The sequence below is a fragment of the Mycteria americana genome, chromosome 26 (assembly GCF_035582795.1).
Source record: "Mycteria americana isolate JAX WOST 10 ecotype Jacksonville Zoo and Gardens chromosome 26, USCA_MyAme_1.0, whole genome shotgun sequence".
Lineage (NCBI taxonomy): Eukaryota > Metazoa > Chordata > Aves > Ciconiiformes > Ciconiidae > Mycteria > Mycteria americana.
In genome coordinates, this window is record NC_134390.1 from 1,999,321 (window position 1) to 2,012,093 (window position 12,773).

Below are 12,773 nucleotides of genomic sequence, written 5' to 3' on the forward strand. Positions count from 1 at the left end.
CGGCCAATGAGCGTCGCGCTTCTGAGCGGCGGAGGGGGCGCCTGGCCAACGGCGGCGCTCGGGCGCGGCCGGCCGCCAATGGGCGGCGGCGGCGGCTCGTCCCGCCCCGCCCCGAGCGGTGACGGCGGGCCAATAGAACGAGGAGGAGGGCGGGCCTCCGCGGCGCGCCGGCCAATGAGGGCCGGGGGCGTGGCGGAGGGGGGGATCGTTCGAGGCCTGGCACGGACGGCGGAGCGCCGCGCAGGTGAGGGCTGGGGGGACCGCGGCGGCGGGGGGGTCCGGCCCGGCCTCGGGGGTCCCCGCCGCCCCCCGGGGCCCTCGCGGCGCCTGCGGGCCCCGGGCAGCCCCCCCGCCCCATCAGGCCTCGTCCCGGAGGGGCCCGGCCTGGGCCAGCTCCTGCCCCCCCCACCAGGCCTCACCCCGGGGGGCCCGGGCGGCTCCTGCCCCCCCAGCAGGCCTCGCCCCGGGGGGACGCGGCCTGGGCAGCTCCCGCCCCCCCCCCAGGCCTCGCTGCGGTGTGGGGGGGGGGTTGTACAGGCGGGTCTGGCCCCCCGTGGGGGGCTCCCTCTGGTTCCAGGGGGCTGCAGCGGGGTGGGAGCCGGGGCGAGGCCCCCTCGGCGGCGCCCGCAGGGGAAGCGGGCCGTTGCTGGCGGGCCCGGGGCAGTGCCAGTGCCAGGGCCGGGCCCGGGTGCAGGCGCCGGTGGGTAAAGGTCGGCCAGCAGCGACGGTCCCGGTTACCCATTGACGACAGCGCCCGGCAGCCGCCCTCGGGCCACCGACCGGCACAAGCGAAACCGAAACGGCTCCGGCCCGGTCTCACGTCACTCGTGCCAAGTGAAGGGCTGCTGTCCCGGCTCCCTGGCCCCGCTGAGGGAGGCCCGGGTCCTTCTGCCGTCCCGGGAGCCGGGACCCACCTGCCGCCTCCGTGGGGAGAGCAGGCCCTGCCTGATGAAACTCGCTGTCACAGCCGCCTGCCACGCCGGGGGAGGCCGTCGCGCACCTCCGCAGCCACCACACCCCGCCCAGAGCCAGCTTCCCCATTGCCTTGTGCAACCCCCGGCGAGGCCGCGGGGCAGCAGCCTCTGCTTCTGCCCCGCCGTGAGGCCGAGCCAGGAGGTCCCCGTTGGCGTGGCGGCACCGGCCCAGTGACAACTGAGCTCTCCCTGTCCCAGTGCTGGGGCGAAAGCAGCGCAGCCCTGGGCAAGGCCGGCGGGCGCAGGGGTTCGTGCCGGTGTGGCAGGAGGTGACCCTGGGCTGTCCCCTCCGCCAGGGTGGCCGGTTGACAGCCCCGCAGCCCCTCGGGCTCCGTCTGCCCCGGCCTGCTCAGTCCCTTCCACCCCTGGGGGACAGGCGGCTCGTGCCACTTGCTGGGCTGGTCGGGCTCCGGCAGGTGCCAGGGTAAACAGTGCTGGCCGAGCCAGCCGGACCAGAGGCTCACGGAGGGGACGAAGCAGGAAGGGGCGAGGAGGAGGAGGAGGCCCTGCAGGGAGCCTCGCGCTGCCGGAGCCTTCTCTGGGGACGTCATTACGGGCGCTAATAGCAGCCTGGCACAAAGACGCTTTCCAGCTGCCGGCAGTGCTCCCGTGGGGTCGGGGCCTCCCCGGGGGCAGCCCCGGTCTCGCAACAGCCCGCAACGCTTGCACCAGCTGAGTGAGGAGGGCTCCGGCGCCCGGCCGGCACAGAGCGTGGCAGATCCCAAGCAGCCCGCGGCTCCTGCCGCTCGCTCCGCGCGGGACGGGCAGGTCCTCGGCTCGCACTGAGCTCCTCCGCCGCGTGGCGGGAGCTTTGGGAGCACGGGAGGGCTCCGGCGTCCCCCTGACCCACCTCCCCTCTTGCAGCTTGCACCCCTGCGAAGCGGCCGGCGGGCCCACTCCCAACCCGGCACCATGAATGTCTTCGACCGAAACATCAACTTTGACGCCCTCTTCAAGTTCTCCCACATGTGAGTAACGCCTCGGGCAGGCCGAGCTCGAGTGGGGGGGTTCACGGGGGGGGCTGTGCCCAGCCTCACCACCGCCCCCTCGCCCGCAGCTCGGCCTCCACCCAGGAGCACCTGAAGAGGGTCTACGCCAGCTTCGCCCTCTGCATGTTCGTGGCGGCCGCGGGGGCCTACATCAATGTGGTGACCCACCTCTTCCAGGTGAGGGGCCTTTGGGGCGTCGCGGGGGGCCCCCACACTCACACCCCTCTGCCCGCGCCGCCCCGGTGAGGCAATGCCGGGCCCCCATCTGCCTCTCACCCCACAGTTCAGCCTCCTGACCGGCCTGGGCGCCCTGGGGCTGATGATCTGGCTGACGGCCACCCCGCACAGCCGGGAGACGGAGCAGAAGAGGCTGGGGATGCTGGCCGGCTTCGCCTTCCTGACAGGTAGGTGGGTGCCGGGGACCCTCCTGAGTCCCGTGGGACCCCGAGCCCCGGGGAGGGGGGGGACGAGGGCCCTGACACAGCACCCACCGGCTCCGAAGTGGCTCCGGTGACACCCCGCTCTGTCCTTCCAGGCATCAACCTGGGGCCCCTCCTGGAAATGTGCATCTCCATCAACCCCAGGTAGGAGCGTGATCCCCCCCCAGCCACCCCCCGCCGACCCCCCCAGGCCCCCTTCACCCCCTCTCCTCTCTCCTAGCATCATCCCCACCGCCTTCCTGGGCACCGCCACCATCTTCGCCTGCTTCTCGCTGAGCGCCCTGTACGCCCGGCGCCGCAGCTTCCTCTACCTGGGAGGTGAGGGGGGCCGGGGGGGGGGCCCACAGGGGGCTGGGGGGCTCCCTGCACGGGGCGGGGGGCACCCCACGGCAGAGCCGGGGCCGGCCCTCACTCCCTGCCCTCTCCCCGCAGGTTTCCTGCTCTCCGGCCTCACCTTGATGCTTCTCTCCTCCCTGGTTAACGCCTTCGTGGGATCCACTTGGCTCTTCACGGTGAGTCCCCTCCTGTCCGCCAGGACGCTGCGGAGGACAGATGGACAGACGGACGTCAGCTCGCGCCGGTGACGCCAACTCGGGGCCGTCCCCACCTAACGTCCCCTCTCCCTCCCGCAGGCCAACCTCTACCTGGGGCTGATGATCATGTGCGGCTTCGTGCTCTTCGACACGCAGCTCATCATCGAGAAGGCGGAGAGCGGGGACAAGGATTACATCTGGTGGGTGCCGGGGCTGGGGGGGGCGGCAGGGGACACGGGGACACGGGCCGGGCCCCCCTGAGCGCGTCCCTCTGTCCCCGCAGGCACTGCGTCGATCTCTTCCTCGACTTCGTCAACATCTTCCGGGAGCTGCTGATGATCCTGGGCATGACCGAGGTGGGTGACGGTCCCCCGGGCATGGCCGGGGGGGGACAGCCCTGCCCCTCGGTGACACGGGGAGGGACGGGGGCCACGGACCCGGCCGTGACCGGCCGCCTCTCCTCTTGCAGAACAAGAAGAAGGAGAAGAAGTGAAGCGGCTCCAGGCCGAGGTGGAGCTGTCCCCATCCAGTCCCCGTCCCCACCCCGTCCCCGTCCCCTCTCCGATTCATTAAAGGGGTTGCGCTTTGCTGCCGATGAAAAGCAGCCCAGAAGCTTTCGCACCTTGTGGGTTTTTCTCTCGTTTAGCTTTTCTTTGATTAGAAACCGGCCAATTTGCGGATCCTGCTGGACTTTGGCTCCCCCCCCTTCCCCGACCCCGCTCCCCCCCCCCGCCCCCAGAGCCCGCGTCCCTCGGGGTTATCGTCGACACGTGAGCTTTCTGTAGAGGTTTCTCCACGTCCCCGCTGCACCCTTGTGCCAGCAGCCGGGGCGTTATCCCCCCACCCCGGCGGCCGTGGGCCCCCCTATGCAGGCTGGGGGGGGAGTGGGGGGGTCGGTGGGACCCCCTGAAGCCAAACCCGACGGAGGAGCCTCTCCTTTAGCACCAGTGCCAAGAAATACAACGGAAAAGAAAACGGATCTGCTGGGGGGGCCGTCCGGCGGGGCCGCGGGGACGAAGGTGTTTTGATTCCGAGCTCTCCCCATCCCGCCGCCGCCTCTTTGTACACCGGGATGATTCAATAAAACGCTCAGACTTGAACCTCTCGGCCCCCTCCCTCCCTCCCTGCCTGCCTCGGGCAGGATGCGGCCGACGCAGAGACGACAGCGGCTGCACAATAACGTATATAAATAAACCGGGGGAGGGCGGCTTTATTGAGTTAAAAACCCGGCGGGGGGGGCTGTACACTGCGATAGCACCATCAGAGAGAGCCGGGCGCAGGGGGGACGGGGCACCGGGACCCCCCCCCCGCCCCGGGCAGCACCCCCAGACCGGGGCTGGGGAAGCGGGGGGGCAGCGGGGTGCGGGGGGGGGACACACACACGGGCGGAAGACGTGCGAGTGCGGCCGGGGGGGCTCAGCCCTGGCTGCCGCAGGAGGAGAGGCTGTCGTAGAGGGAGTCGCTGAGCGACTCGGAGTGCTCCAGCCCCGGGGGGCCGTGTCCCCCGTCCCGCGACCGGGCCTCCGTGCTGCCCTCGTCCCCCACGTCCGAGGCGCTGGGCGTCCGGCTGCTGCTGGCGCTCAGGGTGGGGGGCAGCGGCGGGGGGGCCTCCGGGGACGCCCCTCGATGTCCCGCCGGGCCGCACGCGGGTGCCTGGGGAGGGACAGCGGGGTGGGGTGGGGGTGTCACTCTGCCCCCCGCTCCGTGCCAATGCCAGTTACACCCCAGGGCTGGGGGGGGTGGTCCTATAGCCCCCCCCCCCCCTTACCAGTGTGGGACAGTGCAGCCCCTCCAGCCCCCTGGGGGGGGAGAGGAAGGGGTCGGCAGTGCCGCAGGCTTTGGCGTTGGGGAAAGTCCAGTTCTTGCTCTGCTGGACGCGCCGCGGCTTCCCGGCGTCGTCACCGGCGTCTGCGGGAAAGGGGGGGGGGGTCAGTGCTGGCCTGCAGGGCCCCCCCCTCCCGCCACGACCCCCACCTCCCCACCGGGTGCACGTGCACCCTTGCACAAGCATTGGGTGCCCACCCGGCACCATCACCGGGGCCTTGCACGCCCGTGGCACACAGCACGGGAGGACACCGACCTTGGGGACCGGCGCGGTGGCCGTGCGGGCCGGGGGGGGCTGGGGGGCGGCACGCCGGGGCGCTCCGGTGTTTGCCAGCCACCAGCAGCTCCTCCGCGCTGGGCACCTCCCGCTCCAGCGTCCGGGCCTTGCGCGGCACTTTGGTGATGGCAGGCGGCCGCGCCGGTACGGCACCGGGCAGCGGCTCAGGGCGGCCCCGCGGTTTGGGGGTGCTCTTGGCGGGGACCCCCCCGTAGTCGGGTGGCGGGAAGGTCCCGATCCCACTGTCCAGCGTCCGCGTCAGCGACCCGCAGGCTGCCGGCACAAGCGGAGGCGTCAGTGCCAGGGGGTCCACCCCGGTGGCCCCCTCCCCGCCGTATCCCTCCCCTCCCGGCACCCCCTCACCGGCGAAGTGCTGCGACGTCCCCGACTCGGACAAGCTCTCGTCTGACGGCAGCTCGTCCCGGAGCCCCACGTCGGGCACCTGCAGCAGGAGGGAGAGGGTGAGTGGCCGTGGGGTGTCCCCCCCCCCCCGGATAGGGCACCCGGCCGGTGGTGGTGATGGGGGGGGTCCTCACCTTGTCGGGGGGCTCCCGCAGGTGCCCTACGATGCCGTTGCGGGGCGGGCGGCAGAGCCGGGGGTCTTTGGCATCGGGGGGGACCCGGCGAAGGTCATGCAGCTCCCGCTTGTGCTCCAGGCGGCTCTCGTAGGGCACGTCCTTCCCGTCCACCCTGGGGACGACGCCACGTCAGGGTGGGCTGCGGGGGCACCCGCCACTCTCATTCCCCCCCACCCCACCCCCACCCCCCCCCGGCCCCTGGGCCACCGCTGACCTGTCGAGCAGCTGCTGCATGAAGGTCTCGGCCGTCACCTCCTGGTACATCACCGGGAGGTGGCCGGGGCCGCGGGGGGGCCCACGCGGGCGCCCCTTCTCCAGCGCCAGCCCCTGCAGAAAGGCGTGCTCCTCCCGCAGCGCCTTGCGCAGATCCTCCGCCTTCTCCATCAGCTTCGAGATGTTGAGGCTCTCGGCTTCCAGCTTGCGAGCGGCCAACTTGACCTCCCGGCGCAGGGGAGCCGGCGTCCCGGCCCACTCCCGGCCACGGCTGCCGTCGCCGCGACGGCTCAGAGCCGGCAGCTTGCTGCGCCGCAGCCCGAACCAGCTGGCCAAGCCGCCAGCCGCCTTCCCCTTGGCTTCGCCCACCGGCGCCCGCTCCTGCCCCTGCAGCCGCAGCACGTTCTCCTCGATGCCCTTCATCACCTTTTCCTCGATGGCCGAATGCCCGGCAGCGCCCGACGGCGGCCCCGTGCCAGGGGGCTCGGGGGCCGGTGGTGTTTTACGGGGGACCCCCGCTGCCTTGGCGCCCGCCGGCTCCTCGCCCCGTGGCGTCCCGGCTTTGCCAGCGCCCGCCTTGGTGGGCAGCTTGGTGGGGCTGCCGTGGGGGCTGCGGGCGGCCTTGGCGGGGGGCGCTGGGGGGGCCCGCGGTGGGGTCCTGCCACTGGCAGGGCGTCCCTTGCCCCCCGCCTTGCCGGGCTCGCCCATGGAGCCGGAGGAGTAGCAGCGGGCCAGGGGCTCCCCGCCGTGCGCTGGCTCAGGGTGCTTCAGGCTGCCCCCCAAACCCCCCCGGGGAGGGGGCCGCGGCTCGGCGCCGTGGCCTCGCTCGGGCCGCCCCGGGCCGGGGGGCTCGCGGCCCTCGGCCCCCCGCAGCTTGCCCAGGGCAGCCAGGCGCTCCTTGAAGGGCAGGTAGCCCGGCTCAGGGGGCTTCTTGCCGGGGCGGCGGGAGGGCGCCGAGCCCCCCGTGCCGCAGCGGGCGCTGGAGGGGGAGGCGGCCGCCCGCTCCCCGCTCCCGGGGGGGCCCGGTGGTCCGGGGGGCTGCTCAGCTGCCTCGTAGGTGCGCGGCAGGGGGAAAGCGGGGGGCTCAGGGGAGCCGGGCTCTGGGGGGGCGTCGGGGGAGGCGCGGTGGCTGAGCGCCGGCGAGGCCTCGGCGTTGCCGCCGCGGCAGGGGATCTTGGAGGCGCGGGCGAGCTGGGGACTGAGGCGCAGCGCCCCGGGGGGGGGGGGCAGCTTGAGCACCTTGGGGGGGGAGGGCAGGGGGTCGGCGTCCCCCCCAGGCAAGAGCGGGGCGAAGCCCCCCTCGGGGCTCTCCTCGCCGGGGGCGTAGAGCCCCAGGAAAGCGGGGTGCTCACCGTGCCGCTGCCGGGGGGGGCCCCCAGGGGCTTCGCCGTTGCGCCGGCAGCACCCCCCCTCGCCCCGCAGCAGCCGCTCGGCCAAGGCGCTGAGCAGGGCACCCCGCGGCGGCGCAACCTCCTCCGGTGAGGAGCAGGGGCTGCCCTCGGCCCCCCGCCACCCCCCAGCAGCCCCCGGCCCCCGCAGCGGGCAGGGGGTCCAGCCGGGGGCGGCGCAGGGCTCGGGGGAGCCAGGGGAGGCTGGGGAGGGCCCCAGCAGCGGGTCCGTCTCCTCCAGCTTGCGCAGCACCTCCAGGATCTGGGCTTTCTTCTTGAAGAAGGGGGAGAGGGCGTCCAGGGGGGGGGCGCCGGGGCTGAGCCCGGGGCTGCCCGACGGCACTGACGGGGTCACCTGCAGGGACCGGGCACCATTCACCCCACCGGCACCCGGGGCTGAGCCCCGTGGCACCGTGGTGGGGCTGGGAGAGGGGGACGCCCTGGGGACATCACAGGTGGAGGGGACGGAGAGAGGGACGCAGTGGGGCTGGGGACGGGGACACAACGGGGTTGGGGACGGGGGCCCCGGAGACAAAGGGGATTGGAGCTGGGGACGCCACAGGCGGAGGGGCTCGGAGGGGGGATGCCAGGGGCCCGGAGAAGGGGACACCACAGGCTCAGGGTCAGGGACACTGCGGGCAGCCGGGCTTGGAGATGCCACAGGCTCGGGGATGGGGACACCATGGAGCCGGGGAAGGGGACAGAGGGGAGGACACCACGGGCCTGGAAGGCAGGGTGCCACAGGCTTGGGGACACTGCAGGCCTGGAAAAGGCAATCGCCTGAGCTTGGGGAGGGGGATGCCACAGCCCGCAGAGGGGGACACTGGAGCAGGGGGGTTTGGAGACACCGGTACCCACCTCCTGCGGGGGGACACAGCGGGCGGGGGGCAGCACGGGGGGCGGCTGCTCAGCGGAGCCCAGCTGGGGGCTGGCCGGGGCGTCCGGGGGCACCGGCACCGGGTGCAGCGGCAGCTGGAGAGGAGGGAGACGCCGGGTTAAGCTTTGGGGGGGGCTCTGCCCCGTGACCCCCCCTCCCCCCCCAGCACCGACACGGCCCCGGCCGCACCTGGGGCAGGGATCCGGCCGAGAGCTGCAGCTTCTGCTGGAAGAGGTCGCTCAGCGCCTGGTTCTGGCGCTCCAGGTCGAAGACGCGTTTCTTCAGCTTGATGCATTCCTCACGCAGGTCCTGGCCGGAGCGGGAGGGAGGGGGGCATCAGCCGGGACCCCCCCCCAGTCCCCCTCCAGCCCCCCGTCACCCCCCGACACCCACCTTCTGGTTCAGCAGCGCCTGCACCACATGGTTGGCAACCTGGGGAGCAGAGGGGGGGGCCTGGGTGGGCTGCGAGGGCACGCGCAGCCCCGCGCCCTGGCACACGCGTGTGCACGCGTGTCCCACGCCCCCCCCCCCGGTACCTCGTCCAGGCAGCGCTCGTACGTCTCCCGCTGGTTCTCGTTGGCCTGGGCCAGGGCCGAGTTCTCCGCCTGGGGACAGAGCGGGGATGGCTCAGGGGACACGGTAGAGGGGCATGGGTGCCTGGACCCCCCCCCCCATGGCACCCAGGGGACCCCTCCTCTGCCTGGTGGGACCCCGGGCCACACATGGAGGGACGGGACTGCCCCAGGAGTGGTGGCACACGAGGGCTATGGAAAGCAGGAAAGTGCTGCCACCCACCGTGGCGTCTGGGCTGCTGGCTCCGTGGCACCGGCCACGGCTGCCTGGCAGCACTGGCTGCATGATGGCAGTGGCCACGGCTGTATGGTGGCCATGGCTGCATGGTAGTACTGGCCACGGCTGCCCGAAGGCAATGGCCACGGCTGCCTGGTGGCCCTAGTTTCTGGTGGCCCTAGTTTCTGGTGGCCATGGCTGCCCAGTGGCACGAGCCACGGGTGCCTGGTGGTCCCAGCTCTCGGTGGCCCTGGTTGCCGGCCCTCGCCATACCTCCAGCTCCCGCAGCCGCTGCAGGAGCTCATGGCTGGTGCCCGTCTCGCCGAGCGCCGTGGGGCTCCCGTCTCCCGGCGCCTCGGCCACGCTCTCCGACATCGCTGGCTGCAGGGGGACACGCATCAGGCCGGGGTCCCTGCTGGCCCCTGCCCGGTGTCCCCCGGCCCGCGGCACCGCCAGGACCCCCCTTACCTCGCTCAGGACGTCCCCAGCCCTGTCCCTCCGCGGTGTCACCTGCAGCGGAGAAGAGGGCTGAGGGGGGGACGGAGCCTCGCGGGGGCCTGGGGCCGAGCCCCGACCCCACCAGCACCGGCACCGGCGCCACCGGGAGCCCTCCCGCAGCCCAGCCCCCCATGCCCCTTCCCGGAGTGTGCAGGGACCCTGGGACCAGCCCCAGCCCCGGGGCACCGGGATGCGCAGCACCCCCGGGACCGGCACCGGGGCACCGGGATGCGCGGCACCCGGTGCACGGGACCCCCGGGGTGCAGACGGGCCCCCCCCCCCAGCTCTAGCTCCGGTGCCGGACACCCCGCTTCCCCCGGGGCTCCCCCCGCCGCCGGTGCCGGTGCCTCCCCGCGCCGCTCAGCCCCGTGCGCGCCGGAACAGGGGCCGGCCCCGAGCACCGGCCCCGAGCACCGAGCACCGGGCCCCGGCCCGGGCCCCCCACGCCGCGCTCCCGCCCCCGCCCCCGCCGCGCACTCACGCCCGGGGCTCCCGGCGGCGCCGCCCGTCCCCGCTCAGCGCGGCCCCGGGGCCGGTCCCGGCGGCGGCGGCGGCTCCATCCCTCCCCGGCCCGGCCGCGCTATTGTTGGGAGGCGGCGGCGGCCCGGCTCCGCCTTCCCGTCGCGGCCGGGGAGGAGCCGGGGCCGCCGCCACCGCCCCCGGTGCGCGGCTCCGCCAGCGCCAGCCCCGGGCAGGGAGCACCGGGGAGCCGGCACGGGCGGGCCGGGGCACCGGGGACCCCCGGGAGAGGCCGCACCGGGACATCGGGCATCCCGGGAGAGGGAGCACCGGGCCTCCCCATGTGGCACCGGGCACCCCTGGGGGCACAGGGCACCCCACGGAGACGGACCCCCCTGGGGCACCCAGCACCCTTTGGAGAGGGACCCCCAGGAGCCTGGGCACCCTTCGGGGAGGGCCCCGGGGCTCCGGGCATGGAGCCGTGCCGTGGGGCCAGGCCGTGGCCCCCACCCTGCACCCCAGGAGCCAGGCAGGGGTCGGGGTTCACACGGGGCCACGGGGCCCCGGCTCACCCAGAGCCCACGGTGGCGATGCCCGGCGCCCCGGCGGGGGGTTCAGCGGCACGGGGGGAACCGGAGGGGACCGGGGGTGATGGAGGTGATGAGGCCAAGAGGGAGGTCACTGCAAGCAGGCGAGGTCGGGGCGCGTGCAGCGCTCGTGACAGCCCCGTCCCCCGCCGGGGACCCCGCGTGGCTGCCCCATGGGTGGGAGCACTGGGGGCCAGCGGATGGCCCCGGAGCAAACTCTGCCGCCTTCTCCCACCCAACACGACAGCGGCAAAAATAACCGGAGCGCCGGTATTTACAGCCCTGCTCGGCGCAGCGGGGACGGGCACAGAGAGGGGCTGCGGGATGCTCCCCGCGTCCCCACCAAGCCCCGAGCTGGCCGTCCCCAACCCGATGGGCTGCGTGACCTTGGCCACACGCCGTAGGACCCCGCTGGCACCATGCACAGCAGCGCCGTGCACCCTCGCCGGTACGCGTGGCCGGACCTCGCACGTGCTGTCCCTGTCCCCCTGCAGCCCACGGGACCGGCAGCAAACCGAGGTGGGTCCCCAGGGTGGCCCGTGGTGCCCGTGGGCACGTGGGCCCCCCTCACGCTGCCCCCGGCGCAGGAAGCGGCCCTGGGGCCGGCGGCTCCGGCTGCGTCACGGGGGGAAGTGAGGCTCCGTCTGGAGGGGAAGAGCAGCCCGCGGCCCCCCCAGGCCCCGCCGGCGGGGGATGGCCGGGGGGGCCCCGACAGATGGACGGTGTGGCCGTCCCCTCCCCCAGCACGGGGCCCCACGAGGGCAGCACGAGGGTCCCTGTGGGGAGGGGGACGCAGCTCCAGCAGAGCCAGGGGCACCCGGAGCCCGTGTCCCCCTACCCGGTCCCCCCGGGTCACCCTGGGCCGAGGGACAGCAGCCGCTCGCACCCGCCGCCCCAGGCACGGCGGGGACACAGCACGTGCCCAAACCACGCGGCTGTGGACACGCCAGCGCGGCAGGGAACGGTCCCCTGCGCCCGGGTCATCGTCCCACGGCATGGCTGTGACGGGCTGGCCTTGGCCTGCCCCACGCCAGGGTCCCCACCTCAAGCCCGGGGACATGGGGTGACAGCCCTGAGTGTCCCCAATCCTGCTGGGCTGCAGAGGCTGGGCTGCTCTTGGGGCAGCCAGGACACAATGGGGACGGTGGGGGGACAGCCCAGGGACAGTGGCGATGCACTGGGAACGGGGGGGACAGCCCGGGGACAGCGGGGATGCACCGGGGACAAATGGGATGTGCTGGAGAAACAGCCTTGGGGTAGCAGGGACATATCGAGGACAGCTGGGACGCACCAGGGACACGCCAGGGACAGCCAGGATGCAGTGGGGACACTGGGGCCGTACCAGGGACAGCCAGGATGCAATGGGGACACTGGGGACAGCCAGGACGCAGTGGGGACAGCAGAGACACATGGGGGACAGGCGGGATGTACCAGGGACAGTGGGGACCGGCGGGTGGGATGGAGGACAGTGGGGGGACACACCGGGGACAGCCAGCATGCACTGGGGACACTGGGGACACACCAGGAACAGGCAGGACACAGCGGGGAGAGAGCCTGGATGTAGCAGGGGACAGCGGGGACACAGCGGGGACAGCCGGGATGCGCTGAGGGCACATGGGATGTTCTGGGGACAACAGCCCGGGGACAGCGGGGACACGCAGGGGGGACAGCCGGGATGCGCCGGGGACATACAGGGGGGACCGGCGGGGACACCCCGCGCCGCTTCCCCCGGGGCACCCCCGGCCCCGCCGCCCGGGCCGCCCCCCCCCGCCGCACGTTCCGGTGCCCGGCGGCAGCGGGGACCCCCCCGTCCGCACCGCGGGGCTGCCGGTGCCCCCGAGCTGCGGCCCGACTTCCCCGGGGACACCCCCCCCCCCCCGCCGCTCCCCGCCCGCCCTCCCGCCGCGGCGCGGCGCGGCCGGACTCACCGGGGGCTACGGCGGGGCGGCGGCGCGGGGCGGCATGGCCGGGACCGGGGCCGGGACCGGGGCCGGGGCTGGGGCCGGGGCTGGCCCGGCGGCGGCGGCGGTGATGTCATGGCTCCACCGGGCCGGCTCCGCCCTGCGCCCCCGCCGCCGCCAATCCGCGCCCGGGGGCGGCGGGGGGGTCCCGGGGCGGCGGGGACGGCGGGTGCGGGTGTCCCGGTGCCGCCGCCGCCGCCGCATCCCTCCCCCGGGGCCGGGCTCGCCCCCCCCCCGCCACGGTGCCCCCCCACCCCGTGATCCCTGGAGCTGCTGAGAGGGACCCGGTATCGGACCGGGCACGGCGGACACGGGCCCCGGCCGCCCCCGCTCCTCCCCCCCCCCGCGGGGATTCGGCACCGAGCAGCCCGGCCCCCCCCGCGCCC

The 12,773-nt window shown here is 74.5% G+C and overlaps 2 protein-coding genes across 3 annotated transcripts; one reads left to right on the forward strand and one right to left on the reverse strand.

Moving 5' to 3' along the window:
- The first annotated feature begins 105 nt into the window (after positions 1-105).
- TMBIM6 (transmembrane BAX inhibitor motif containing 6) lies at positions 106-4,036 on the forward strand. The gene is made up of 10 exons (XM_075525377.1): positions 106-244; positions 1,839-1,942; positions 2,032-2,140; positions 2,247-2,367; positions 2,499-2,547; positions 2,624-2,721; positions 2,836-2,915; positions 3,036-3,136; positions 3,220-3,292; positions 3,406-4,036. Exons 2-10 carry the CDS (start codon positions 1,887-1,889, stop codon positions 3,427-3,429), a joined length of 711 nt encoding a protein of 236 aa, XP_075381492.1. The 5' UTR covers positions 106-244; positions 1,839-1,886; the 3' UTR covers positions 3,430-4,036.
- Positions 4,037-4,103: 67 nt separating this feature from the next.
- NCKAP5L (NCK associated protein 5 like) lies at positions 4,104-12,485 on the reverse strand. 2 transcript variants are annotated; one of them, XM_075525375.1, is made up of 13 exons: positions 12,355-12,485; positions 9,351-9,392; positions 9,156-9,263; positions 8,630-8,698; positions 8,487-8,525; positions 8,283-8,402; positions 8,075-8,188; positions 5,830-7,571; positions 5,574-5,727; positions 5,401-5,479; positions 5,017-5,310; positions 4,705-4,844; positions 4,104-4,589 (listed from the first exon to the last, which is right to left on the reverse strand). In XM_075525375.1, exons 3-13 carry the CDS (start codon positions 9,255-9,257, stop codon positions 4,353-4,355), a joined length of 3,090 nt encoding a protein of 1,029 aa, XP_075381490.1. In that variant the 5' UTR covers positions 9,258-9,263; positions 9,351-9,392; positions 12,355-12,485; the 3' UTR covers positions 4,104-4,352. The 2 variants fall into 2 exon arrangements, with proteins under 2 accessions (XP_075381490.1, XP_075381491.1); XM_075525376.1 differs by lacking the exon at positions 12,355-12,485 and adding an exon at positions 9,862-9,955.
- Between the last annotated feature and the right edge of the window lie 288 nt (positions 12,486-12,773).